This window comes from Planococcus citri, chromosome 4, assembly GCF_950023065.1.
Source record: "Planococcus citri chromosome 4, ihPlaCitr1.1, whole genome shotgun sequence".
In the NCBI taxonomy this organism is placed as follows: Eukaryota; Metazoa; Arthropoda; class Insecta; order Hemiptera; family Pseudococcidae; genus Planococcus; species Planococcus citri.
In genome coordinates, this window is record NC_088680.1 from 60015041 (window position 1) to 60042725 (window position 27685).

Here is a 27685-nt window from a genome sequence, read left to right on the forward strand (position 1 = left end):
TCTATCCGCCGGCGAATCGAACGCGACAATCGCGCTGAAAAAATTTGAAAAAAACACTGCTGAATCCGCCGGCAATACGCCTACGAATTTCGCAACGATCTTTTTCATTTTTTTCAGCGCGATTTCCGCGGTCTATTCGTCGGCGAATAGAAGGTGAATTTAGTAGAGTTCTTGTACAATATTTTTCATGCGATTTTCGCATTTGTTTCGCGTTCAATCGAGTGAGCATTCAGATGTTCTTACGCAAGCATGCAATAACGAGCAGAATGTTGTGTTTTTTTTTATCTTTTCGTTCGTGTTTATTTCAAATTGGTTTTCTGGTGTTGAATTTTGATTAATTTTTTTGGAGTGATAACGAACAATTTTTTTTCGTGGTGTGTACATAGAATAAATTTTTCGGCGATGAGTCAGATTGGAATTTTTTTGTGATTATTTCTAATGAATTTTTTTTTAGCAATTTTTGACACTTTTTTGTGATTTTTAAAATAAATTTTTCACTGTATCGATTCAAATTTAATTTTTTTATTCAGCTTGGAATTTTTCATGGTGATTTTGAACTGTTTTTTAGTGATGAATTCTGATAAATTTTTGATGATTTCAAATGGATTTTGTATGGTGACTTAGAATAATTATTCTAAATCTCCATAATTCAATTTTTGTGTTTTTGGTTATTTTAATAAATTACAATTGATGTTGTTGCATTCTTGTGTGAAGTGATTTACCCAAGCATAGGTACTTCATCGTTTTTTCTTTTGTTATTTCCTAGTTTGTCTTCCTACATCGGAATCAGAAAGCATTCTTCATTTAATTTACTCGTTATTTATTTTGTTTTCTTGATTTTTAATTATGTAAACTAGTAAATTACTCGTAAAATTAATTGAAGAATACGTTCTGATTCTATTGTGGGAGAAAAAACTAGGAAAAAACCAAAGCAAAACATCATTGCGATTATCGCCTTCGAATCGCCTTCGAATCGCGTTCTGATATCGCTGCGATTTCCGCCGACGAACCGCTTTCGAATCGCGTTCTATTTCAACAGCGATATCGCTGCGATTCCCGCCGGCGTATCGCCTTCGGATTTCGCTGCGGAAAAAGCGGACATTTTCGCCGGCGATTCGAACGCGATTCCCGCCGGCGATACGCCGGCTGCCAATACGATGATCGCCTTCTATTCGCTGGCGTATCGCGTACTATGTGTTTACCGGGCTGGTATGTCTAACACTGCAATAAATACAAACAATTGGAAACAATTTTTCAATTCTTTTGCAAATGTTAAGCAAGAACTGAAAAACACAAAACACAAATAAAATTCCTAATTTGAATCTGTGCACAGTCATGTTGACACTAATTATTGAAATCTAACTACAATTATGTGATATATGATAGGCAAGACCATATTTCGTGCGATATTTCTTGCCGCATAGGGCGCATTCAAAATGAGGGCGCTCCACATTTGAACGTTCCTTTGCTGACTTACTGCAAACCTGTTTGGATATATGGCAGGCAAGACCAACTTTCTGGCTATATTTCTTGCCGCATAGGGTGCATTCAAAATAAATGCCCTCTACCGACTTGCTGCAAACCTGTTTGGATATGTGATAGGTTAGATTCCGTTTCGAGCGATATTTCTTGCCGCATAGGGCGCATTCAAAATAAAGGCCCTCTACCGACTTGCTGCAAACCTGTTTGGATATGTGATAGGTTAGATTCCGTTTCGAGCGATATTTCTTGCCGCATAGGGTGCATTCAAAATAAATGCCCTCTACCGACTTGCTGCAAACCTGTTTGGATATGTGATAGGTTAGATTCCGTTTCGAGCGATATTTCTTGCCGCATAGGGTGCATTCAAAATAAATGCCCTCTACCGACTTGCTGCAAACCTGTTTGGATATGTGATAGGTTAGATTCCGTTTCGAGCGATATTTCTTGCCGCATAGGGCGCATTCAAAATAAAGGCCCTCTACCGACTTGCTGCAAACCTGTTTGGATATGTGATAGGTTAGATTCCGTTTCGAGGGATATTTCTTGCCGCATAGGGCGCATTCAAAACGAGGACCCTTCACATGTAAACGTTCCTGCGCTGACTTACTGCAAACCTGTTTGGATATGTGATAGGTAAGATTCGGTTTCGAGCGATATTTCTTGCCGCATAGGGCGCATTCAAAACGAGGACCCTCCACATGTAAACGTTCGTGCGTTGTCTTATGCCCTTGGTGTTTGAATGGCCGGTTACATATGCCGCATTTGTAGTTTTTTTCTTCACTATGGGTCTTTTGATGTGAAATGAGATGCTGTTTGCGAAAAAATCTTGTACCACAGGTTTGACAATGAAATGGTTTTTGACCAGAATGCACTCGCAGGTGGTGAATGATGGAACTTCTATGGATAAACTTTTTCCTGCAAACAGCACACTCAAAACAAGCGACTTCCATATGCATATATTGTTCGTGTTGTACTTTTTTGAACTTGTTCTTGAATCTTGTGCCACAAATGTCGCATTTGTAGAGCCTCTTTTCACATTGAGTCGCTTGATGTGCAATGAAGTGGGATTTGAAAGCATAATGTTTGCCACACTTTTGGCAGTGAAACCGCTTCAAATGTTTTCGCTGATGTCTCGCCCAATCACATTTGCCATCTTTTTGTTTGAGTATGTGTTTGGCTAGATCGTTTTTGTGGCGATATTTCTTGCCGCATAAGGCGCATTCGAAACGACGACCCTCCACTGGTAGATGTTCATGCATTACTTTACTGTCTTGATGGTGTTTGGATATGTGACGGGATAGAGCCGGTTTCTGTCGATATTTCTTGCCGCATATGGCGCATTCAAAACAAGGACTCTCTACATGTAAACGTTCGTGCTGTGCCTTACTGCTTTCATGTTTGAAAAGCTTGTTGCATATGCGGCATTTGAAGTTTCTTTCTTCACTATGGGTTGTTTGATGTGAAACAAGACTTCGTTTGCCAGAAAATCTTTTGCCACAGGTTTGGCAACAAAACAGTTTTTGACCAGAATGAATTCGCAGGTGGGTAGTGAGAGAACTTTTAAAGGCAAAAATTTTCCCGCAAACAGTACACTCAAAACGAGAGACGTTCGTATGCATGCAACGTTCGTGCAATAATTTACTGCAGCTACGCTTGTATCGTGCATCACAAAATCTACATTTGTAGGGTCTCTTTTCACGATGAGTAGCTTGATGTTCAATGAGATACTGTTTTTCAGCGAACGGTTTGTTACATTTTGGACACAGGAACGGCTTCAAATGTCCCTCTTGTTGGTGTCGTTTCCAAACAGATAAGTAGGAAAACGTTTTATCACAGATAATGCAACAATATGGAGGTGAATCTCGTGCCAATGCTGTGGGTACCTGCAGGGGAAAAAAACGACTGAATTAATTTTGTGGTTGTTATCATTTTGCAAGTCACAAGTCCTGTTCTTTTGAATGATTGTGCAGCCTGTATGGAAAACATATTTCCTTTTCCACCAGTGATTTAGGAAATTATCTAACGCTGACAAATTTTATTTTCCTATCTAGGCCTACCTACTTATCACTCGTAGTCGTGACTAATGATTTCTTATTGGAGGAGGAGGAGGAGGAGGAGGAAACTCCCAACTAAGTATCACGAATTTTCCAACTGGCCCTCAGTTTCTCTAAAAAAAAGTTTTAGAGTTGATTTGTTGGGGGTAAGGAAGAGGGGAGTTACCGATTTTGTGGATGAATGAAACGGTGTATTTTCAAAGTGAAATAACTATAAGCGATAAAAATATCATTTTTTAAGTTTAAAAATTTTCACATTTTCTGTTTTTCAAAATTCTCATTTTTCCTTTTCAAATTTTGTAGTCAAAAATTATGAAAAAAGTCAAATTTTGAAGATTTTTAAAAATATTCCCTGAAAATAAAGAAAAACTGTAAAAATTGAATAAATAATATGCTGACATATATACGCTAAAAAAGGTAAAAATATGCTAAAATGCATTTGTGGTCGAAATCTGCAAAAATATGCAAAGTAACATGGGCTCATTTGACTCGAAATCTCCTGATTGGCAAAGACATGTTGGATATTTCCTATCTAATAGCTCAGAAAAATATATTATGCAAAAGAATATGTTGTACCGGTAGGGGATGCGCCCGCAGCTTCCACCTAGAGGGAAGTTGTGTTCCTGTCAGAGTGGCAGCACTGCTTACGAGTAGTGCACTCTATCGAACTAGTTCGAGATGCGCCACTCCGAGCTCCGAGCTTTGAAAGCTCGTTAGGTATATTTTCACTGGTGCTAGCGTAAGGTAGCAAGTTCAGAGCTTCCGCTTGTAGTCGATACTACAAGTGTATTTTATTCAATAATGTGTAGTGTGTTTTATTATAATTCTTCGCGTGTGTTATACCAGAGAAGTGAATAAAACATTACGAACATTTAGCGGTCTTATGATCATTTATGAGGTGTCTCAACATCACTGCAATTTGATATCTTTCGCAAGGATATCGGGCAAGTTTAGGTTCCCTGGGCTTACTATATGCACGCTGGTCTTGCGGAGGTCTCCCTCAAAGTAAAGACCTCCCAAACCACCACATATTTGGCGCCCAAGCGTGGTTCTCTAACCCAGGGCTTTTCAAAATTGCATTTATTGCAATATTTAGGCGCAAGCAGAGACGTTTTAGTCGAAAACGAGGCACACCGCGTGTTCTCAGGCCTAGCCTACAATTGCGCTCGTAAGACGCAAATTGCAATTTATTGCATTGGAAACTAGTTTTCCATTTGAGGTTTCACCTCACAGAGACGATTCGAAGAAATCGCGAATTTTTTTTTATCGTTTATTCGGAAAAATTTCGGTCCAATTTGGTCAACGAGGCGACCAACCAGTCAACCAGGCGACTGCAACAAGCAACCAACGGTCAACTTGGCGACCGCAACGTTCATCAGAACAGGTACGTGAGTTTTTATTCTCGAAAAAATCGCGAAAAAGTGTCGAAAATCGCGTAATAAATAGAGCTTTCATACCAAGTTCGACAAGCTTTGGTTTGGAAAAACCGAGCACAGTTGAACAAGCTTGACACGAAAGCTCAAGGTCAAGCGCCGAACGTTGTAAAAGCTTGTACCACGTACCTGAAACAGAGAAGTTACAAAGTTCGATAATGGCTACGAATAATTTGGAATATTTATCGGATGAATTTCTTGAATTATTACCTGAACGGATGCGACGACTATATGAGATGACGGCTGAAAATAATTCTCCAAATCCTGGAATTGACAATTCGCGACGATCCAGTTTTCCATCGATCAACTTGGATACACGTGTGACACAATTGCGACCTGAAATCAGAGAATATGACAGTGACGGCGTAAATCAGAGATGTGTAAATGAAAATCAGAGATGTTTAAATGAAAATCAGAATAACGGTAAAAAGCAGCTGAGACGTTCGACCAGAAATGCTGCGAAAGATGCTGATTTTCGACGCCGAGAACAATTAGGAATTCAAAAAACACCTAAATCGAAGCCACCTAAAATTAGAGATCGAAAATTATTGCGCAGCTTGCACGAGAACATTTTGGATCAGAGAAGGGAATGGCGGAGTGCTGAAATTCGGATCGATTCCCAGGAATATCAGGAGGCACTCGAGGATGGTGATTTGGATTTTCTAAAAACTGACTTAGACGAAATAGATTCGAATGGTGCTGACGAAGCTGTAGCTGGAAGCAGTGCACTACTGACAGGATTCGAAAATCCTGATGCATCGATAAACCAAAATGAACTGGAATATGAACTCGAAGATGAAATAAACCGATCAGAGAGATGTTTAAAAAATATTGCTGAATCCAAAATGGCCCAAATTTGCAGTTTTGACCCTGTGAATTTTGAGAAGAAAATTGATTTGAAAATTGAGAAAAAGCCTGATGAGCAATATCCAGCGCCATTGTCTCAGGACGAGTTAATTTTTCGAAAATGGGCCTATGCTGCATCTGATAATCACGATAAAAATGAAGACACCATTAGCAGTCGAGTAGTTGACTCTGAAAAGGCGATTTCAAGAACCAGAGAAGATGTAGGTCACCTATATCTCGAGCTACGTGCTCAAATGGCCAGAATGAAATCAGATCTCAAAAAAGATCATGAGAAAAAGATCAATGATCTAAGATCAGAGATGAGAACAACCTTCAGAGCCTACAGGGAAACTACTGATCGGGTACTCACCTCTCACATGCTCATCATAAATAAAATGAAAGAGAGAAATATGTACATGAGTAACCTAATGCATCAGATCCAAATGCAGTACTTGGAAGATCAAGAAAATATGCAGATCGAAAGAGCAGAATATTTATCATGGAAAGATCACGTTGACGGTTTCATAGCAGAGTTTCATGATCCAGAAGAACCACCCTACCAGCCCCCTGTTGTGCCTACAGTTGTGCACAACATAAACAGTATCAATGCCGATAACACTGCCAGTCGCAGCAGTGTAAATCCAGGCAAAGGCGCAGATCTTTTCCGAGGAAGGAGAGGATCTAGAGATCGATCAAGGTCCCCCGCCCCCTACAGGGGCAACACTGATAATGACAGCCGCAGTAACGAGAGATGTGGCAATAACGGTAGCAGCAACAACGGCTATCGTACAAATGATAACAGACATAATCGCGATAGATCATCTTCAAGAGAATCACGATCAAACAGAGATGATAGAAACAACGATCGAGATTATCGAAATGATCGAGATAGCAGAGATTACCGAAACAACGATCGAGATAACAGAGATAATAGAAACAGCGATCGAGGCAGCCGTGATCGACGAGACAGCAGAAATGATCGAGATAACAGAGATAATCGAAATAGCGACCGAAGCAGTGATTATAACAACAACAATCGTAACAGCTTCGACGGCAGCAGTAATAGTAGTAACTATAATCGCGATAACAGAGATGATCGACGAAATGATCGACACGATGATCGAGCGAATGATCGACACGGAAACGACGATGATCAAGAAGTGCAGATTGATCCTAGATGGATTCAGGCTGAAAATGAGCAACAAAACAACCCCCCAGAACGCAGATTAAATTATAGAATCAAGTTTGGAAATTCAAATTTCAACATAAGACCAGACAGATTACGTGAATTTGGGGTAAGATATTCGGAAGATAATAAGTACCAAGTTTACAACTTTTTGCACCGATTTGAAAGACGTATGCAGCCATACCAAGTATCCCAAAGTCAGTACTGCGATGCCCTAATGGTCCTAATTGATGATAAGCTGATTCATATGGCACCTTGGAAAGATTTGCAAGAAAATAATACTGATTATTACCAATTGAGAAAAGATTTCATCGATTGTGCTTGGGGTCCTCAGAGACAAAATGAGGCTAGAAATCACTTCAGAAATATGCCAGTGTGCAAAACATCTTCGACCACACAATGTTCAGAATTGATGATATGGCTGAAAGTGCTCAAAACTACGAACTCACCATTCGAGGATATCATTATGATGATATACTACAAAATGACACCCAGTCTCAGACCACGTTTTACTGAGATTGAATTGCAAGATATCAACATTTTCGAGAAAAGACTGAATGGAATGACTCGTGTTGAAGAGTTTGCTCAGAGACCACCTGAACCAGAAAGGCCTGCTACTCAGACTCGAAATGTGCAACAAAGATCAGAGAATCGTCGATCCAGTTTTGGCGGCACTGATAGGCGTTCCAATTCACAAACAGTGCGGAATAATACCAATGAAAACAAAGGCGAGCGCACAACTGACAAGTATAAAAAGCCTAGCTACGATAAAAACAAAAGTCAGCCCAAATCAGAGACTACCAAAACCTACCAAAAAGACAGAAAAGATGAGTCTAAGTATAAAAAACCAAAGGAAAAGACACATGGTGTTAATCAAATGAACAAGGAAGAAACACCATCAGAGAATGAAAGCTCAGAGGAGCAACAGTCCCCCCCCTACCTCACCTGAGGGATCGATTGATTCAGCAGGATTGCCGTCGGGAAACGAGTAGCTGACGCGTGCAAATTAGCACAAGTGGAGCAATTCCATGAGCTACCACAAGAAGAGTTTGAACTCATTGGAGATTCACTCGCTGTATTCTTAGCAAATATAATACCACAACAAAGGCCTGAAATCACTCAGCCTTATCTCAAAGAACAGATCAACATCAGCGATCTGAAAACAGCCATCAGAGCAGCCACCTTTACGAAGAAAAAACCCATTCTATCATTGGCTCAATATGAACTGAACTACTCAGACACGGCTTCGAGTGTTGTGAAAAATTATGCGAAGCAGATTATGGAGAATTTAAAGCAGAAAGGGTTCGAGAAAATTATTTTACTGTTTCCACTGGTAAAGCCAAAAACTTCTGCAAGTAATCCAGTATCAATGGACAAGTATTTTGCCTACAGAAGAGCGCTAGAGTCACTGGAAGACGATGTTGTGTCATTTTGGTGGTCTCCTGCTGCCTTATTTTTGGACTTGAAAAGAGACTCACAAGATCGATATAAGCGTCAATTTCGAGTTGATAAAGATTACAACATGATGCCAGTGATGCATAAATTCCATTTGAGCAGAAAAAATGGCAGATATTATCCAAGATTTGCACGCAAAACAGAGTTGTTCCAAGAGATGGATAAAATGTACAATTACGATTGGCATCAGAAGAAACCTCCTGAGAATGGCACTGAGCAACATGGCACTCAGACTGAAGAGAGTAGAGAAGTTATAACTGAGGAAGATGGCTTGCAATATGAAGTAGTAAAGAAGAAAACCCTGATCGAAAAGAAAAACTCAGACATTCCTAAAAACATCGAAAAGGAAGTCGCTGATGCTGTAAAGAAAATAGAGAAGTTAAAAAAGTTCATGAAACCTCAAGCGCTCCAAAAGCTACTCAACAAGATAGGAATCCCCTCCCCCCATGAGGAGGAACGAAACTTATCAGAGACGTTACAAACACCTGTTAAATCCGCTGGGGCATCAGAGAAGTTAAAAATAACAGTCAATCACGTGACTGGGGCAACGCCTGAGCCCCCCAACACAACACGTATATCTAAAGATTCAACACATGTGCCTCAAAACACAACTCAGAGTGCACAACCGACAGCAGGAACTTCGATGAATTCAATCCAGCAACCTCTTACACCTAAACCTCCGCTGCGCAGAGAGGAAATTGAGGCTCGAGTTCGAGAGCAAATCCTCAGAGAAAAAGGCAAATTTGACACGTGTGTAGTGCCACTTACGATGGATGGCACCACCTACCCAGCGCAGCTCGATACCGGGGCTACCCCTAATGTAATATCAGAAGAAACTGCGAACATCCTGCTCAGAGATCACTATGATAGCGTGCAGTATATCATGCTGAAAAAACCTATTGTGTGCTGTTTGGCTGACGATTCAAAGGTAGAGACATACAGATATGTGATTGTGCCAAAACTCAAATTTGGAGAATGCGAGCTCAAAATTCCATTTTACATTATGAAAGGGTGTAACCAGACTTTTATAATTGGTACCAAAACCATGAAGGTACTTGGAATTAAGACCGATGTGGAAAATAAAAGAGCCACATGCTGCCCTCCAGGCCAAGAGAAGATTGAAACACTCAACTTTATGACTGAGGAGGAGTACAAAAAGAAGATTACACTCAGACGAATCAGAGTAAAGAAAAAGAGCGTTGAGCAAATTGATCACATATCCAAAAGAGCAAACACAGCTGATAAGTACCAGGAAATGGAGCCTGAAGATGTGGACGATGGTCCAGAAATATTTTTGGAAACACTGAGATCGGATTTGGAGCAAGCTGTAAATGAAGAAACCATTACGAAGAAACAGGCTAAAAAAGCTTTTGATATACTTAAAGAGTTTGCCTGTGTGTTCAGCAAATATCCTGGAAAATGGACAGGACCGCCGATGAAATTGAGATTCAAGGATCCCAAGAATATCAAAAGATTCCATGGTCCGAAGTATACTCCATCTAACAAACAGATGCCACTCGTGAGAGAAGCTCTCAGAGTGATGATAGCCAAAAAGATCGTTGAACCTTCGACCTCACCTTACATCAATGCGCTGGTAGCAAATATCAAGAAAAATGGCGAGGTGAGATTATGCTTGAATCCTATGGAATTGAACCCTATACTCGAAAATGACTACAATGAAGCTCCATTGCTTGATAGAATTATAACAACAGACGGACGTGCCAAAATGTACTGTTGCCTCGATTTTGTGGCAGGATTTTGGCAGATGGTACTACATGAAGCATATAGGAAGTATTGTGCTTTCATAGTAGATGGAGAAGTCCACCAGTTTATAAGGGTGCCATATGGATTGAAAGTGTCATCTGCGTTATTTGTGAAAATGATAAATACTATCATGAAAGCAAAAAAAGGCAGAACGAAGTAAGTAGACGATGTGCTACTCAAGGCAATGACTTTCGAAGAGATGATGGAATTACTAGTTGATACACTGAAAATAATCAGAGACAATGGACTTAGGCTCAATCCAAGAAAATCAAAGTTTTTCAAGAAAAGTATCAGCCATCTTGGTTTTCAACTCCAGCCTGGGGCAATTTTGAAGCAAAATAAAAAGCTCCAAAAGCTTGATGAATTCAAAAAGAAGCACACCAACAAGAAAGGCGAATTCAAACTCAAAAATGAAAAAGAAGTTATGGCATTTTTGGGAATTGTTGGATTCTACAAGCGCTTCATTGCAGATTATCAGCAGCTAGCAGTGCCACTTTATGAAGTGACTCGAAAAGAAAACTTCAAGTGGGGTGAAGAGCAGCAAAATGCATTAGAGATGTTGGAAAACGAGTATCGTAAAGAATTCAAATTAGCCACTCCCATTGATGGTGCAGATTTCTACCTAGAAACGAGTTTCACCCAAGATGCCATGAATGCGGTGGCATACCAGAAAGACAAAGATGGCGTAGATCACGTTGTGCTGTTTGTGAGCAACACATTTAAAGAGCACCAAAAGAAGTACACAATAATAGAGAAAGAGATGTACTCACTCGCGAATGCATTAAAAAAACTCGAAATGTGGCTTCATGGATATACTGTGCATGTCAGAAAGGACATAATGTCAGTTGTGCACCGATTTAACACATTGGCTCAAATACATCGCAAAGCAGCGGCGTGGATAACGCATTTTAACTGCCACGACCTTGTTTATGACCTGCCAAAAAGAGTTGGAAAATGGTGGGATAGACAAGCACCTGAATTGACCCTATACAGCACGAATTGGACTCATATGGTGCCACTTGGCGTTGTTTACAAAGATTTGGTCAAGGAGCAGTTGATTGATTGTCTTAAGAGGCTGGACTTGTACCAAAACAGAGATGAAAATTGGTCAAAAGTCATTCGGAGACTTCAAGCAGACGAGATTGACATGACTTCCAAGCAGAGAAAAGCGAAGAAACAGCTCGAGAAAAAATATGTCATTTTGGAAGAAGAAGAAGGTGTCAAAATACTGTATCGAATCAGAGAAGATGGATCTAAAGTGCCATGCATGCCTGATGAATTGTACAAAGATACCATAATGTACTTACATGAAGAATATGGTCATGTGGGAGCTGCCAAAATTGACTCGATATTTCGACGCATGTATTATTCGCCAAATGTGCCAAAATCTGCAAAATTGGCCACAAGCGAATGCCTCGATTGCAAGCATAATAAGAACTTTGGGCAGAAAAAGAAGCTAGAGTATGCTCAAATTGAGTCTTATGGCATAGCAGATGTCTTGTCAGCTGATTTAATTGGCCAAATCGCCAACAAAGCCAAGGACCCAAAATACATGCTAGTAGTAAAGTGTGTATTCACTGCCAAAGTGTGGCTCAAAACCCTGATTGTGGCTACTAAAGAAGAGGTCTCAAAAGCGATGAAAGAGATACTCGAAGAGATAAAGAAACTGGGGCACAAGGTGCGCAAAGTAATCACTGATAATGGCACTCAGTTTGTGAGTGATACCTGGAATGATTTGCTCAAATCCTATGGTGTAAAAATAGGCCACACCACCAAGTACAATCCACAATCGAGCTTAGTGGAAAGAACAATGAGAATAATTGGCGATAGGCTGAGAGTAAAAATCAACCAATCAGCAGAGGACTTCGATTATACTCATCATGGTTGGCACAAATATGCCAAGCAGGTGGAAAATGAAATAAATAATACACCTACTGAATTCGGAGTGAAGCCAAATGAAGTTTGGGGAATTCCTGATAACTTGGCTCAAGATTTGCCAGTACCTAACATTGGAATAAATGCCAAATTCGAATTGAGTAAATTACGAGAAGAGCAACGTGCCAATAATGTTCCATCTATAACATCAGAAGAAGCTCTAAAACTCAAAATGGATCAAAAAAAGCTCATTGTTGATAAAAAAGGATTTGTCTGGGTAGCTGTAGATGGAGCTTGTTCCCAAAATGGCACAGATGAAGCAATAGCGGGTATCGGAATCAGTTGGACACCTAGTGGAGACTTCAACGTTTCGGAAAGAGTTGTGCACCCAGAATACAAAAATTCGAATAATTTGGCAGAAATCATTGCGTTGATAAAAGCGATGGAAATTGCCCTAAAAAACCAGATAGAGAAGCTCAAAGTATTTTCGGATTCTAACTACTTGGTCACTGCAGTAAATCACAATTCAAAGAGATGGGTAGAAAATAACTGGAAAAACACCAACAAAAAACCAGTTCATCACAAAGCAGCATTCCAGCAGGTCATTGAACTCTCTAAAAAATTCAAGGAGTTCGAGTTGAGACATGTAAGGGCGAGAAAATACGATCATAATAATTTTGTAGCTGACAAATTGGCCAGAAAGGCTGTATATACCCAAGAAGTGGTTGATGAGAATATTGAAAATATGACCCAGCAGCAGGCTTTAGTGAATTTCATTCGCGAAAAAAGAATGCAGCAGAGAATAAATAATGAGGTCGCTTTCAATAAATTACATGGGCCCCCTACCATTTTTGAAAATGGTGAATTGGTCATGTTAACTTCTCATCGTCTGTCATCATATGAAAAAGGACTTTCAAAAAAGCTATTTCAAAAACGCTATGGTCCATATACAGTCGAACAGCATGTAGGTAGCAATTGTTACATGGTCAAAAATGTAGCTGATCCTACTGACGAGCAGATTGTTAACACTCGCCAAATGACGTCATACCTCAATAAAAACCAGTTGGAAGAGCTCAAAAATGACCTAAAGCAGAGATCAAAATTCGACAACAGAGATTTGGTGGAAAAAATCAGAGATTTTTCGAAGAAAAAAACCACAAGTCAAAATGCTGAAATGGAAGAAGAAAATACTGATGAGGAGGAGGTCGATGACCCCAGAGATCCGGTATATTTACCAAGAGGTTCGCGAAAGCAGCCTGAAAAAACCCTGGAAAAAATTCGCCAAAATTGCGAAGCAGAGAGACCTAAAAGAGATGTTACAAAACACGATGCAGAGTTCCGCCAGATAAAAAAGAGATTACGAAAAAAGCTCCCCCCCCTCCTAGAGAAAAAGCTCGAAGATTGTCTCAAACAAACGTTTCCGGACGAAGAGGAGTACAAAGAGAAGAGGGAAGCGGCGCGGGAGAGATATGAAACGCGTTCGAGAACGAAGCAGGTACCTACCAACGCTGAAAGCTCGAACTTGCGAGATAAAAATGCACCGGACGGCCATGATAATCCTCGTAACAAAAAGAAGCGAAAAAAGACCTTGAATTTTATTCACTTAGAGATGTTGGAAAGTTTCGAACGTGCATATTTTGTGAAAGCTTTCACGAAATATCAATCCAAGGCCAAACTAAGTGAGAAATGAGCTTTTGTTACGTTCATGGCCAACTACTTTTAGCATACATGTAGCGTTAATATACTTTCATCTCCGAGTGCAACATTTTTGATGAGATTAAAAGTAAGATAATTTTAGCTATGTGAAAGTTTATCTTTAAAATCGCCATTTTGAAAAACTCATCTATTGTTATGGAATTTCCGATACACAACTGTAGCATTAGAGCTTTCATTCGTTGATTTGATGTGCTCAGATTAAGTAGTACTGTGTATTTTTCGCGATAGTTTGGGAATTAGTGCTAATTTAAGCGTTGTTATTCATTTTGTTATTAGAATTTTTTTTTCTTTTTTTCAAAGTTGCACTTCGGATAAAATTTAGTCTTGTTTAATTTATGACTAGTTTTATTTTAATTTATTTTGACTAATCGTAACTATTAGTTCACATAGGTTTAGAATTTTTTGTAAATAATTGTAAATTTTTTTCTTTCCAAGAGAAGTTGAAAAATCGCGTGAGCATGTGTTGGGGAATTTTGAACGAGTAATTTTTCACAAAAAATAGAGATGTTCAAAATCCAGGTTCGATCACAGGTCGAGAAAGGCGCAAGAAGGTTTTCAATTGCGAAAAAATGAGAGAAAATCGCAATTTTTGAACTTGGAAAATTTGCAACCGGCCAGCTGTCAGTGTACATAGACAAACGTTCCCAGCTGTGTGTGGGGATAGCGACGAGCGGCTAGCTGTCCGTGACGATAACACAGAATCAACGCAACACAACACGAGAGAAAACGAACGCGACACGATCTAAAGCTAACAAGATCATTTGGTACGCGAAAATAGAGATGAAAAAACGGGGTACTTACTGCAGCAGAGATGATAAAAAAGGATTCCGGTTCCAGCTCCGAAAACTTCCAATTTGGAAAAATGTCAGCTGGCTGATAACAGAGAGGTTGAAAAATATCGCCAACATGTTAGAGAAAATAAAATGAATCGTAACCAAGATTTAACGTACCTGTAATTTCTCTGATGCTTTTCCGGTCATCGGAGTATTTTCCGGCATCTCTGATCAATTGGAATTACCAATGAACTTTGGATCGTTTGCCCTTGGTGAAAACAGTCATCCCCGTTTGGCTCCAGTGAGCTTATTTCGATGCTGATTGAATCTGGGAAAGTTGCTGTAGAAAGAGAAGAAAGTCCCTGTTTAGTTCAACATCAAGAAATACGATTCGGAACGCGTAATTAATTAAAAAAGTACCTGTTAATTGCTCCAGCAGAAGAGTTCATCGATCTCGTGTTGGCAAAGCTTTTGGCGCAGTTTTGGCCTTACATCGAACCAGTTGATACGCAGCTCAGCGCGTGTTTTTTGCACAATTGTAGATTTTGATTCATTTTTTATCTATTTTGAATTTGTACATTTCTCTGCTTTTTATGTAAATATTTTGTGTTTGTGAATTTTGTAGCACTTTAGCGACTAAGATGTAACCTGTTTTAATATTTATATGACAAATTGTTTGCATCTAAGGTAATTTTAAGTCGCTAGTGCCGTGAAAAAACAGCAGAGATGTTTAAAAAAAAAAAAAAAATTGAAAATTCGACTTGTTGGAAGTCATGGATGGATGCCGAAGAACCTAGCTATTCAACATCTTGGAAGCTGCGGGTTCATAGAAGCGGGGCAGAGGGGCCCTACCGTCAGTTGTCCGATTGGCCAATTTTTGGCTTCAATGTACCAGCATCTCCGATGTCCACGCTGTTTCAATGGAAGCGGGGCATATGTACCGGTAGGGGATGCGCCCGCAGCTTCCACCTAGAGGGAAGTTGTGTTCCTGTCAGAGTGGCAGCACTGCTTACGAGTAGTGCACTCTATCGAACTAGTTCGAGATGCGCCACTCCGAGCTCCGAGCTTTGAAAGCTCATTAGGTATATTTTCACTGGTGCTAGCGTAAGGTAGCAAGTTCAGAGCTTCCGCTTGTAGTCGATACTACAAGTGTATTTTATTCAATAATGTGTAGTGTGTTTTATTATAATTCTTCGCGTGTGTTATACCAGAGAAGTGAATAAAACATTACGAACATTTAGCGGTCTTATGATCATTTATGAGGTGTCTCAACATCACTGCAATTTGATATCTTTCGCAAGGATATCGGGCAAGTTTAGGTTCCCTGGGCTTACTATATGCACGCTGGTCTTGCGGAGGTCTCCCTCAAAGTAAAGACCTCCCAAACCACCACAATGTTCTTCGTCCTTAATAAGTATATGTGACCCCGCCTGACAAAATCGACCATTTCGACAAAATTTCAAAAAATGTTTTTTTTCCAAAAATCTGATCTTTCAACCCATAAGATTCATTTTAAACGTCATTATTTTGGACACTTTTTTTTTGTCAAAATGGTCGATTTTGTCAGGCGGGCTCACATATGTTCTTGATGGAGAAATTCAAAATTAGACAACTATTTAGACCTGATCAAAGCGAGGGAAAAATCTTTCAAAAATGTATAATTCAAGTTCCAAAAAGAGTTGTGTGTTTGTCCCGGGGACGTATAGCGAAGTGGTTTTGCTGGGGGTGCAAAAATCCTAAGATTCCCAACTAATTTGACTGAAAATTCCCAACTTATTCGACTGAAAATTCCCAAGTTGGATGAAAAAAGAGGGTATTTGAGTTACAAGTAGTGAGGGGATTGTATCACGACATTTTGTAGCCAAAAAATTGTAACTTTGCTGACTATAATCAAAATTTTAACGTGCTGAACATTCTGGTATTAAAAAATGTTGAAAAGCTAGTGGTTCTGTTCCGAAATAAATGAAAAATTTGCATTTTTTTAAATAAGCTTTGAATATTATGAGTATTTCTGGAATTTTTCTGTTAATTTTCATATTCTTAAAATGTTTTAAAACAGCATTTTGAATGGCCCGAGCGAAACGAGGGCAAAAGTTTTGGAAAGTTTATGATTTGAAAAGTAGAATAACATCAATTTTAATAAAAGAATTCGGTTTTTCTAATCTCAACATTTTTCAAATTCAATCATAGATTTTTTAATGTATTGTAACTTTGCAGATGAGAATCAATTTGGACCGAGCGAAGCGAGGTCAAAAACTATAAAAAGTTTGTAGTTCGTAAAGTAGAACATCAATTTTAATATAAGAATTCGGTTTTTCTGATCTCAACTTTCTTTTAATTTCATCAATGGTTTTGTGAAATTCTTAGTGTGAAAAAAAGAGCCAAATTGGCCCGAGTGAAGCAATGGCAAAAGTTTTGGAAAATATGTGACATGAAATGGAAAAATAGAACAACAATTTTAATAAAAGAATCCAGTTTTTCTGGTCTCAAAACATATTTTTCAAATTCAATCATACGTTTCTTGAAATTGTAACTTAGAGAAGTGAATCAAATTGGCCCGAGCGAATCGAGACTAAAAGCTTTGGAAAAATTGTAATTCAAAAAGTAGAACAATATCAAATTTAATGAAAAAATTCGGGTTTTCTGATCTCAACTTCTTAAGAAATTGATCAATAGTTTCTTGAAATTTTTAAGTGTGAAAAAAAAACCAAATTGGTCCGAGCGAAGCGAGGGTAAAAGATTTTCAAAATTTGTAATTTCAAGAAACAAAACAGTTGTAATGTTGATGTGAAAGGGCACAATTTTTTGAAAAAAATGTGAATTTTAGCTGGGAAAATCATAGATTTAGAAACTGGTTTGGCTTCAAAAGTTGGGAAATTTTTTAACTTTGATGATTGTAAAAAATTGTAATATTTGAAAACTCCAAACCTAAAATACTTATTGTTGGAATTTTTGTATTTTCCCAACTTTCTTGTATTTCTCACAATTTCCCAACTCTTCCCAACTTTTGTGGAATACTCGGGGGCAGGCTGTCCCCTATCGTTTCACCAACCAGTTCTGTAATTTATCAAAAAATCACAATTTTTTCAACTTGACACACATATTTTTTCAAATTTTTAGCAGTAGTGAACAGGTTGACCTTCCATGCTCCCTCCCTCCACTATAGATACGGCCCTATTATCATCGTAATAACATTAAAACATCGTTTATCAAAGAGAAAAAATATTATAAAAATTTGAAGACAGAAATTCAAAATGGGGCAGACGAAAGAATAATATGAAATATTCTACATTAACAATGAATAAATGTTCAAAAAAAAATTATTTAATAGAATATAGTAATAGCGACATTCCTCCCCCTATCTTACCTCATTTTCGTCACCCTTCATCGTAATTCACATACCTACTTATTTATTTGTAGACAAACCCCCCTCATAGAAAATCACTACTAGCGTCATTACTAAAAAAAACACTAGTAACTTTTTCGGCAAGTAGCGTCACTACTACTGACAGACGTTACTAATGACTAGTAACGTTTGTCAATAGTAGTGACACGCGCAAATTTGCGCATTTTGCATTGAAAATCATGGCAAAAACATGTTAATGGCACCTATTAACTCGTAGACCCTCCTAGAACAACGAATTCTCCCCAAAAAAATTTTGAAAATCAAAAAAAATTTCATGCCTGGGATGGGGTTTGAACCTGCAATCCCTCACTCTTAGTGATGGGATATTATCGATATTTCGGGATATCGATATCGTCAAAATATCGGAGGTCTCATATCGATAATATCGATATATATCGGATGTTTTTGACGTTCATAAAAATACCATAAAACAACTGATTTTTGAAGAAAAGAGAAACTGAATCATCTCTAAGCTGTTTCTATTCCTTATTTTTTGCTTTTTCAGTATCTAGCTACCTATTTGGCGATTTTTAAAATAATGATGATGCAGTATGCAAATATGAACGAATAGGTAGAGAGAAGGCCAACGAACCAAAACAAGGCATAGGTATACGATGCACTTGTTAGGTTCGTGACTAGAGGCGAGAAAAGATATTCAAAACAATAAAACAACAACTGTTAGTTGTAAGCCTAAATTAACCCCCTCAGAGTGCATAAGTGGTGAATTTCACCACACCATGTTTCTCGTTGCGTCACGCTGGAAGGAAAGAGTGCTCCGGTGGTAGCGACTACTGGTACATGTGTGTGTATGTCTTGCGCTTCAATTCCGCTGTTGAGCATATTGCATACTTTTTTATTTTAAGGGGCAAATTTTTTTTTAAATGAGTGAAATAATAATTATTTGTGAATTTTTTGCCCCTTAAATGAGAAAGATAGGCAAGTTGTTGTATATAAATTAGTAGAGCATGGATACATAAATATTTACCAGGCGGTAGTTTCATTCCAGTCACTTTTGATTAGCCACAAAAAATTATCAAAAAATCTGAAAAAATTGTATTTTTTTCTAAAAGTTGTGCCCCTCCCTCATAGAAAATCACTACTAGCGTCATTACTAAAAAAAAACACTAGTAACTTTTTCGGCAAGTAGCGTCACTACTACCGAAAGACGTTACTAATGACTAGTAACGTTTGTCAATAGTAGTGACACGCGCAAATTTGCGCATTTTGCACTGAAAATCATGGCAAAAACATGTTAATGGCAGCTATTTACTCGTAGACCCTCCTAGAACAACGAATTCTCCCCAAAAAAATTTTGAAAATTAAAAAAAAATTCATGCCTGGGGTGGGGTTCGAACCTGCAACCTCTCACTCTCTAGTCACCTGCCTAACCAACTAGGCCACTGGGGAAGTTGGAAGATGAGGTGTTTGAAACATTTATATGCACTTTTTAGCACTCTGGACTTTAAAAAAATTTCAAGTTGAATGATTTTTTACAAAATTAAAACTGAGTTTTTGGTGTGTTGATTTTTCTATATAAAAATTAAATGGATATCATACACTCGTATTCGATATTTCTTTGCGAAAATGGACCCTTCCTCGTCCCCTTACCCTCGTTCCCCCCTCCGAGGGGGCTGGTACCTCGAAATTTTTTTTTTCATTTTTCGACTGCAATTTCGGCTTTATTCGCAAAAATGGACTTTTTTCCGTTCCTCTCCCCTCCTCTCACCCCCCGAGGGGACTGGTACCTCGATTTTTTTTTAATTTTCGACTGGAATTTAGGCTTTATTCGCAAAATTCATGAATTTTTTTCCGTTCCTCTCCCCTCCCCTCCCCCTCCGAATATTGAAAATATAAATGGGGCCAGAGCAACTGAGCAAGCCACAACAAAAGTTCTTGACAATTGACAATTCTTCATTTTTTTCAGGATATAATTTCTATATTTTCACAAATAACCAATTTGGCAAAAAATTGAAATGTTAAATGATTATTTCCAGATATTCGGCGAAAAAAAGGGAGTTTTAGATTGAGGATTTCTGGTAGTTTGACTGAAATGCAGCGGAGGATCTTTTTTTGAAAAAAATCCTAAAAATATCGCATTATTTTGTGATGTGAGAAGTCAATTTTGCTACTATCTAATTTTGGTCGGAGAAAGAAAAAGGAAAATGATCTGGCCCAAGCGGAAAATTTTCAAAATTATGGTTTTTGGTAATTCTTTAATTTTCACTCGTTACTAGTGTCGGCTCGGTCATTAGTAGCGTTAAATGATTCACTAGTAACGTTGAGACAGTCGCTAGTATCGCCAAACTGATCGCTAGTAGCGTTGAGCTGATCGCTAGTAGCGTCAAGTCAGTCGCTAGTAGCGTCGAGCTGGTCGCTAGTAGTGTTGAGCTGGTCGCTAGTAGTGACAAGTTGGTCGCTAGTAGTGACGAGTTGGTCACTAGTAGTGACGAGTTGGTCGCTAGTAGTGTCAAGTTGGTCGCTAGTAGCGTCAGTACAAGCGCTAGTAACGTTTTCGGTATCACTAGTAACTTTTTCAGAAGCGCTAGTAATTTTTTGAAGTCACTAGTAGTGATTTTCTATGAGGGCTTAAAATATGAAAGTAGGCAATGTGTCAAACATGTCAAATGAAAGGGTGAACATTTATGTACATGTATCAGGTAGCCATGATATCATGTCACTCGTCAGTCCAGCGCAGGAAAATCTTGAAAAAGTATCAATTTTAAAATTGTGCATTCACAGGGATATAAATATAAGCTAATTCATAGCTTAATTTATCATTTTGTATCATTTTATACACTCAGTTTAATCATGAATAAACCTATTCGAGAGTACACTTGTGTTTCAATAATTGGTAGAAGAACTCACCACACCTACACCCAAATATCATACAACAGATGACATTGATGACGTAATGTCAACATTTCATCATTCTACAGATACGGCCCATGGCTACCATTAATACCTGTGATAATCACTATTTTACTCTAAAAGACTCTGAAAATGCTCAAAAAGAGCAAAAAAACACCTCGCACAATTTATTTGCGGAATTTTTGCATAATTTTTAAAAATTTTCTGATAATTGATTATCTGATTCCAAATATCGATATATATCGATGGTGGCAAATATCGATATAATCCCACCACTACTCACTCTGTAGTCACCTGCTTAACCAACTAGGCCACTGTGGAAGTTGGAAGATGAGGTGTTTGAAACATTTATATGCACTTTTTAGCACTCTGGACTTATAAATATTTCAAGTTTGATGATTTTTTACAAAATTGAAACTGAGTTTTTGGTGTGTTATAATATTTCTAGATAAAAATTAAATGGATATCATACACTCGTATTCGATATTTCTTTGCGAAAATGGACCCTTCCTCGTCCCCTTACCCTCGTTCCCCCTCCGAGGGGGCTGGTACCTTGAATTTTTTTTCATTTTTCGACTGGAATTTAGGCTTTATTCGCAAAAATGGACTGTTTTCCGTTCCTCTCCCCTCCTCTTCCCTCCTCTCCCCCTCCGAGGGGGCTGGTACCTCGAATTTTTTTTTCATTTTTCGCCTGGAATTTAGGCTTTATTCGCAAAAATGGACTTTTTTCAGTTCCTCTCCCCTCCTCTCCCCTCCTCTCCTCCTCTGAGGGGGCTGGTACCTCAATTTTTTTTTCATTTTTCGACTGGAATTTAGGGTTTATTCGCAAAAATTATGGACTTTTTCCGTTCCTCTCCCCTCCCCTTCCTCTCCGAATTTTAAAAATATAAATGGGGCCCGAGCGACTGAGCAAGCCATGACAAAAGCTCGTGACAATTGACAATTCTTCATTTTTTTCAGGATATAATTTCTATATGCAAAAAATTGAAATGTTAAATGATTGTTTCCAGATATTTGGTGAAAAAAAGGAAGTTTTAGATTGAGGATTTCTGGTAGTTCGACTGAAATGCAGCAGAGGACCCTTTTTAAAAAAAAAAATTCAAGTAAAAAAATCGCATTATTTGTGATGTGAGAAGTCATATTTTGCTACTATCTAATTTTGGTCGGAGAAAAAAAAAAATGAAAATGATCTGGCCCAAGCGGAAACTTTTCAATAATTCATAATTTCAAAAAAAAACATGGTTTTTGGGAATTCTTTAATTTTTATTTTTCACCAATTGTAGGTACCTGCCATAGCTGTTAGTAGCGTCAGTTTAATCGTTACTAGTGTGGGCTTGGTCATTAGTAGCGTTAAATCATTCACTAGTAATGTTGAGACAGTCGCTAGTAGCGCCAAGCTGATCGCTAGTAGCGCCGAGTCAGTCACTAGTAGCGTCAAGCTGGTCGCTAGTAGTGTCGAGCTGGTCGCTAGTAGTGTCAAGTTGGTCGCTAGTAGTGTCGAGCTGGTCGCTAGTAGTGTCGAGTTGGTCGCTAGTAGTGTCGAGCTGGTCGCTAGTAGTGTCGAGTTGGTCGCTAGTAGCGTCAGTACAAGCGCTAGTAACGTTTTCGGTATCACTAGTAACTTTTTCAGAAACGCTAGTAATTTTTTGAAGTCGCTAGTAGTGATTTTCTATGAGGGCCTTTTCATCCCCTACAGCTACACCAAAAATTTTTTCATAAATTTCTCTCCCTTATTAATAATAAACAGATTCATCTTAATGAATTTTTAAATCCTGTTCATTATTTAATTTTTTACCAAATTATCACATTTATTTTCAAGATCAACATCTCGTTATAATGATGATGGAGGAGGGGGAAGAGGGTCACATGTCTCAATGTGATTTACTAATTTCGGCTATTTTAGGGGACCAACTTGGTTTTCTAAGGAGGGGGCCAATATCGTCATGATTACACTCAAAAGAGACTTTTCAGAGGTGTTATAACTTGAATTTTTGAAAATTGAGAAGCCCGCCGCAGCCTGAATTTTTCAAAAATGGAAAAAATAAAAGAAAGGGAATTATTTTCTCATCTGCAGAGATCACTACTTTGAGGATTGGGAGCAGAAGAAATCGCAAATTTTTTTGCCTTGTATGTATGTAAGTTGTAGGTAAATTTACTAACCTTTTTTGAAACACTGCCCGATGTTTCTATCTTGGTAGCTATGCTAGGAAGTTCTTTTTTCTTGCCACCATTTTCTCGGCGTTTTGAGCACATTCCTGAAGGATAAACTCGAAGGTGGGCAATGAGTAACAGTTTATAGGAAAACATTTTCCCGCAATTAGCACACTCAAAAGGAGTGCCTTCCGCATGCACGGTGTGTTCATGTACTGTTTTACTTCTGCTGTTCTTGAATCGTGCGTCACAAATTCCGCATTTGTAGGGTCGCTCATCACTATGAGTTGATTGATGTTCTATGAGGTGAGCTTTTTTACTAAACGGTTTGTTACACTTTGGGCACACGAATGGTTCCGGATGTTTTCGCATATGTGTTCCCCAATCATATTTATCGGAAAACGTTATATCACAAGTATTGCAACTGTATGGAGGTGGATTTCGTATCAATACTGCTGGCACCTGTAAGAAAAAAACAACTGAATTAATTTGGTGGTTGTTTTCATTTTCCAAGGTAAGTACCTACAAATATTGTTCTTTTGAAGGTTTGTTAGAGTAAAACGTATTTGATGATGGAGCTGAACACAATACACATCATTACTTAAAGGTAGGTACCTATGTAAAAATGTACTAACGTTTTTTGGAATACTATTCGAGGTTTGTATCATGGTATCTTCGCCGGGAAGTTCTTTTCTCGTTTCCACAGAGCGAGAAATCCTGCCATCGCCTCCATTTTCTCGGCTTTTTGAGCACCCAGCTGAAGAAGAGGTCTGCCCATCGCGCTAAAATGTTCAATATAAATTATTGTTGTGCTAAAAATGTAACTGACCTAAAGCTGCAATTGAAACCATAGCAGTTATTCTAACCTGGCACACATTTAGCTCATCGTTACAGTTTGGGCGTTGGGTTGCCACTTGTACTTGTTCTATCCGGAGTGTTTGCCCAGAGTGTGCTTTAACAAATTGTTCGTTGAGTACGAGCAAGAACACATCATTGGTCGCTTTCGTCGAGTCAGAGAAACAGATCTGTAGATTTTTTGAGGAGGGATCTGGAAAAAAAATTTTGTGAAAATTTTAAAATGAAGTACTTAATATACATAGTTATAATATGAAGTCCTAGTCCTACAAGTCAATTTTTTCATACGATTTTTTTTTTTTTTTTTTTTGAACAAAATCTTTCTATTTAAGTCGCATCATAAGAACCTACTTACTCTCTTCAGATGGTTGTTGAGATTGCTCTTCTACGTTACAACGATTGCAACGGCCAAAATTGTGATTCCAAACTTATCCGATAAATTTTCCAATTTTTCGAGGCATTCGCGAATTTTCTCAATAATATTTGGCCGCGCTTGGTTTTTTGATTTTTGTTTATGTACTCGCTAAAATTTTGTCTTTTTTTCTCATTCCTTTTCAATTCATTGTACCTCAATGTTCTTTAATTTTTTCTTATAATTTTTTATGTACGCAAATTCGCGAAATTTATAAATGTCTATTTTTTCATGTATTTTTCATATTTTCTTTTTAAATGAATTTATCTAATGACGATTTTTACTTTTTTATCGTCATGTTGGTTACACGATCTTCATCATTCAATATTTCTGTGGAGAGGGTGGTCAAATTTAAAAATTGATTATCTTCGTTATGAGGACGTGTCGGTGTATTAAATAGACTGCTAGTCGAATATTCTGGGAATGGGACAGTCAAATAGTTGCGAATATCTTCAATAACATTTCTGGAAGTTTCTGAACGTGCAACTGAGAAACAAAAATACATGTACTTTTGTACATAGGTATCTAGTACATATAAGCATCTGAAAATATGAAGTGCAAGACAAGTCTCTCTATACTCTCTTAAAAAAAAAACAAAAAAAAACGAGTGGCTGAAATTGTCCCGACTATTTTCACCAGATGTTCTCAAATTTTTACCACAGACCTGCCCTTTTGAGTATGTTTCATGCTAATAAGCCAGATGTGGTTCGAACAAATTTTGAAAGGAGGACTTGAAAACAAACACCTTGAATGTTTCTTGAGCGAAGCTGGGGCGAAAGCTTCAGAAAATTTACAATTTGTGTATCTAGTATAGGTACCTACAAAAAAAAAAAAATCAATTTCAATATACGTAAGAAGTTTCAACGCCAAAATTTTGTGCTTTTTTAGTATTTTTGAATGAAATTTTGCAACCTTCTTCGTTATTTTGCAATTTTTTGCATCGCGTGAAAATTTTTGAAAAATAGCACAGTGGAATTCAAATCTGCCAGAGCGAAAGGAGAGCAAAAGCTTCGAAAGAATTGATAATTTGGAGAGTAAAATAACTGATGCAAAAAAGTTAATTTTCATTGCTTCATTATTTGAAAATTTTGGAAATAATTTTTGGGAAATGATAATACTTATTTTCAAACATAGGAATAAACGCTGAAGGGAAACGCGAGGCCTAAAACTGTCGAAAATTAAAAATTCTTCATTTTTTCAGCACATAATTTTTATATTTTCAAATCCGACACATTTTGGCAAAAGTTTGAAATTATTATTTCCGAATTTTTGGTGAAAAATTGGGCATTTTTTGATATTTCAGCAGAGGTTGGCACTTTCTGGCAGTTTTAACTAGAATGCACTGGAGAGGCCTTTTTTTGGAAAAATTTCAAGTAAAACAACATTATTTTTGATGTGAGAAGTAATTTTTCTTCTCTCCGCCTTTTGGCGGAGAAAGGAAAAGAATAATGAGAAACGATTGCGAAAACTTTTAAAAATTCATAATTTAAGAAGCAAGACCCCATTGTTTTTGGTATAATTCTTTGATTACACTATTTCTTTACATTTTTCCCAAAATAAATTTCAATACACCCATTCTTTCTTCAGCTCGCCTCTGACTCTCTGCCTCCCTCCACCATAATTTTTTGGGCATCAGTACTTACTGAGTATCTATCTCTAGACCATACACTAACCTTCGAAATATTGTGCAGGTCGTGCATCCGCATTATGAAAAATGTTGTTCGGGTTTTCGACGCAAGGTGGTACAACTATGATGAAACTTGTGTTGGAAGTATTTTCAGTAATATGGGTATTTGTGGAAATTTCAATCGGTGCAACATTTGTGACACCAACATCTTCGACAATACTTTGAGCTGTTTCTACGAGCGCAACTGAAAAACACAATTACTTGTATGAGCCCAAAATAGTTTTCCCATTACATATTTGATTTTGCGTTTTAATTAAGATTTTAAATGGTGCCAGAGAATGTCAGTTTCACTGAAAAATGAACATATTATGAAATTACCCACCTTCGTCAGGAAATTGTTCAAGTTGTTGCTCCGAATTATGATGATCGTCGCTCGATATTTCTAGGGGAGGCCTGAATGACTTCGCAGAGCGATAATCTTCAGTAACCTTTTCAATAAGTTCAACGAGCGAAGCTGAAAAACAAATGAATTTATGAGCTCAAAGTTGTTCCTTCTCAGGAGGGAAAAATCCATTGGTTTCTTTTCTCTTCGAGATGAATTTTATTTTTCAAATTTTATAATCATAGCTAATGGAAAACTACACACATCACCTCATTCAAAAGAGTTTCCTCATCGCTCATCCTATAATATGTCATCAAATAGGAGTGATACTACACCTATTTGATCAGACAAAACAAAATTGTACACATTTAGCTCGTATTACATCATTCATTTGCTGCACTTGATTGGAAAAGTTTGTATTTTCTTCGGCGTCTTTTCCTTAGAGGGAGAGAGGGGTAGAGTGGAAATAATTTGGACCAAACCAAGTAATTTTGTCATCTTATTTTTTTGTGAGTGGTGAAGAGGGATCAAGTTTTCCCATGGGCAGAAATTAAAAAACTATGTCATTATGATAGATACCTTGTGTTATGTGTCCAATACAGCCATCGTCAGAAAATTGTTCAAGTGGTTCCTCCGACCGATGAAGGTCATGGCTCGATATTTCTAGGGAAGGCATACTCAAACCTATAGAGCAACCACCTTTGGCAACCTTTTCGATAGATTCTACAAGCTCAACTGAAAAACAAAAATAGGAACACCTATAAGTATGAGGGTGGTCTCAAAGTTGGTATTAAACTAAGTACATTACACACGTTTCGAAGTACATAACATTCAACATAACATTCACTCAACTTGTTTTAGCTTCACATTTTGCAGATTCGGATAGGTCTTTATGTTTCTTGGAACGTTCTTCAGTTTCGCTTTCAGTTCCACAACATTTACTGTGAAAATTATGCGCAGTTGCAAACAAATTATCGAGTAAAATATTGGTAACAATGAGTATTTAATCAGTTTCACATATACCTTCCAATTCCAGATCGACAAGCATCATCTCGGAAGTGCCTCAAGTTATGGTTTTTAAACTGATGTGGGGCAGAATGACGATAGCCGATGTTACGCGTTCGTCTCGCGGTTTCCTCTTTCGAAAAATTATTTAATGAACTCATAACTAGTACTGATAAAACATGAAAACTTTGATAAAATTACACAACGATTCTATTTCGTTTCAAATTAACGTCATCCGAACAATAATTTTTCACTACTGAATGAATTTCAGCGAATGCACGTAGGTAGTCTTTTACACAACTTCTCGTTCAAGAAATTGGGCACGGTACGTTTACAAAAAAAAGAAGTTTTCTGTATCACCTATGTAACCATAATACAATCACCCTCGGACACGG

The 27685-nt window shown here is 37.9% G+C and overlaps 1 protein-coding gene across 3 annotated transcripts; it reads right to left on the reverse strand.

Annotated features, from left to right (window-relative positions):
- Positions 1-179: 179 nt before the first annotated feature.
- On the reverse strand, positions 180-27685 carry LOC135842591 (zinc finger protein 135-like). 3 transcript variants are annotated; one of them, XM_065360122.1, is made up of 10 exons: positions 27309-27685; positions 27138-27226; positions 26865-27020; positions 26286-26417; positions 25950-26147; positions 24561-24762; positions 23876-24057; positions 23645-23791; positions 23019-23471; positions 180-3365 (listed from the first exon to the last, which is right to left on the reverse strand). In XM_065360122.1, the coding sequence occupies exons 8-10, from the start codon at positions 23675-23677 to the stop codon at positions 1359-1361; spliced, it is 2493 nt and encodes an 830-aa protein (XP_065216194.1). In that variant the 5' UTR covers positions 23678-23791; positions 23876-24057; positions 24561-24762; positions 25950-26147; positions 26286-26417; positions 26865-27020; positions 27138-27226; positions 27309-27685; the 3' UTR covers positions 180-1358. The 3 variants fall into 3 exon arrangements, with proteins under 3 accessions (XP_065216194.1, XP_065216193.1, XP_065216195.1); XM_065360121.1 differs by having other exon boundaries at positions 24220-24762; XM_065360123.1 differs by lacking the exons at positions 180-3365; positions 23019-23471; positions 23645-23791 and having other exon boundaries at positions 23882-24057; positions 24220-24762.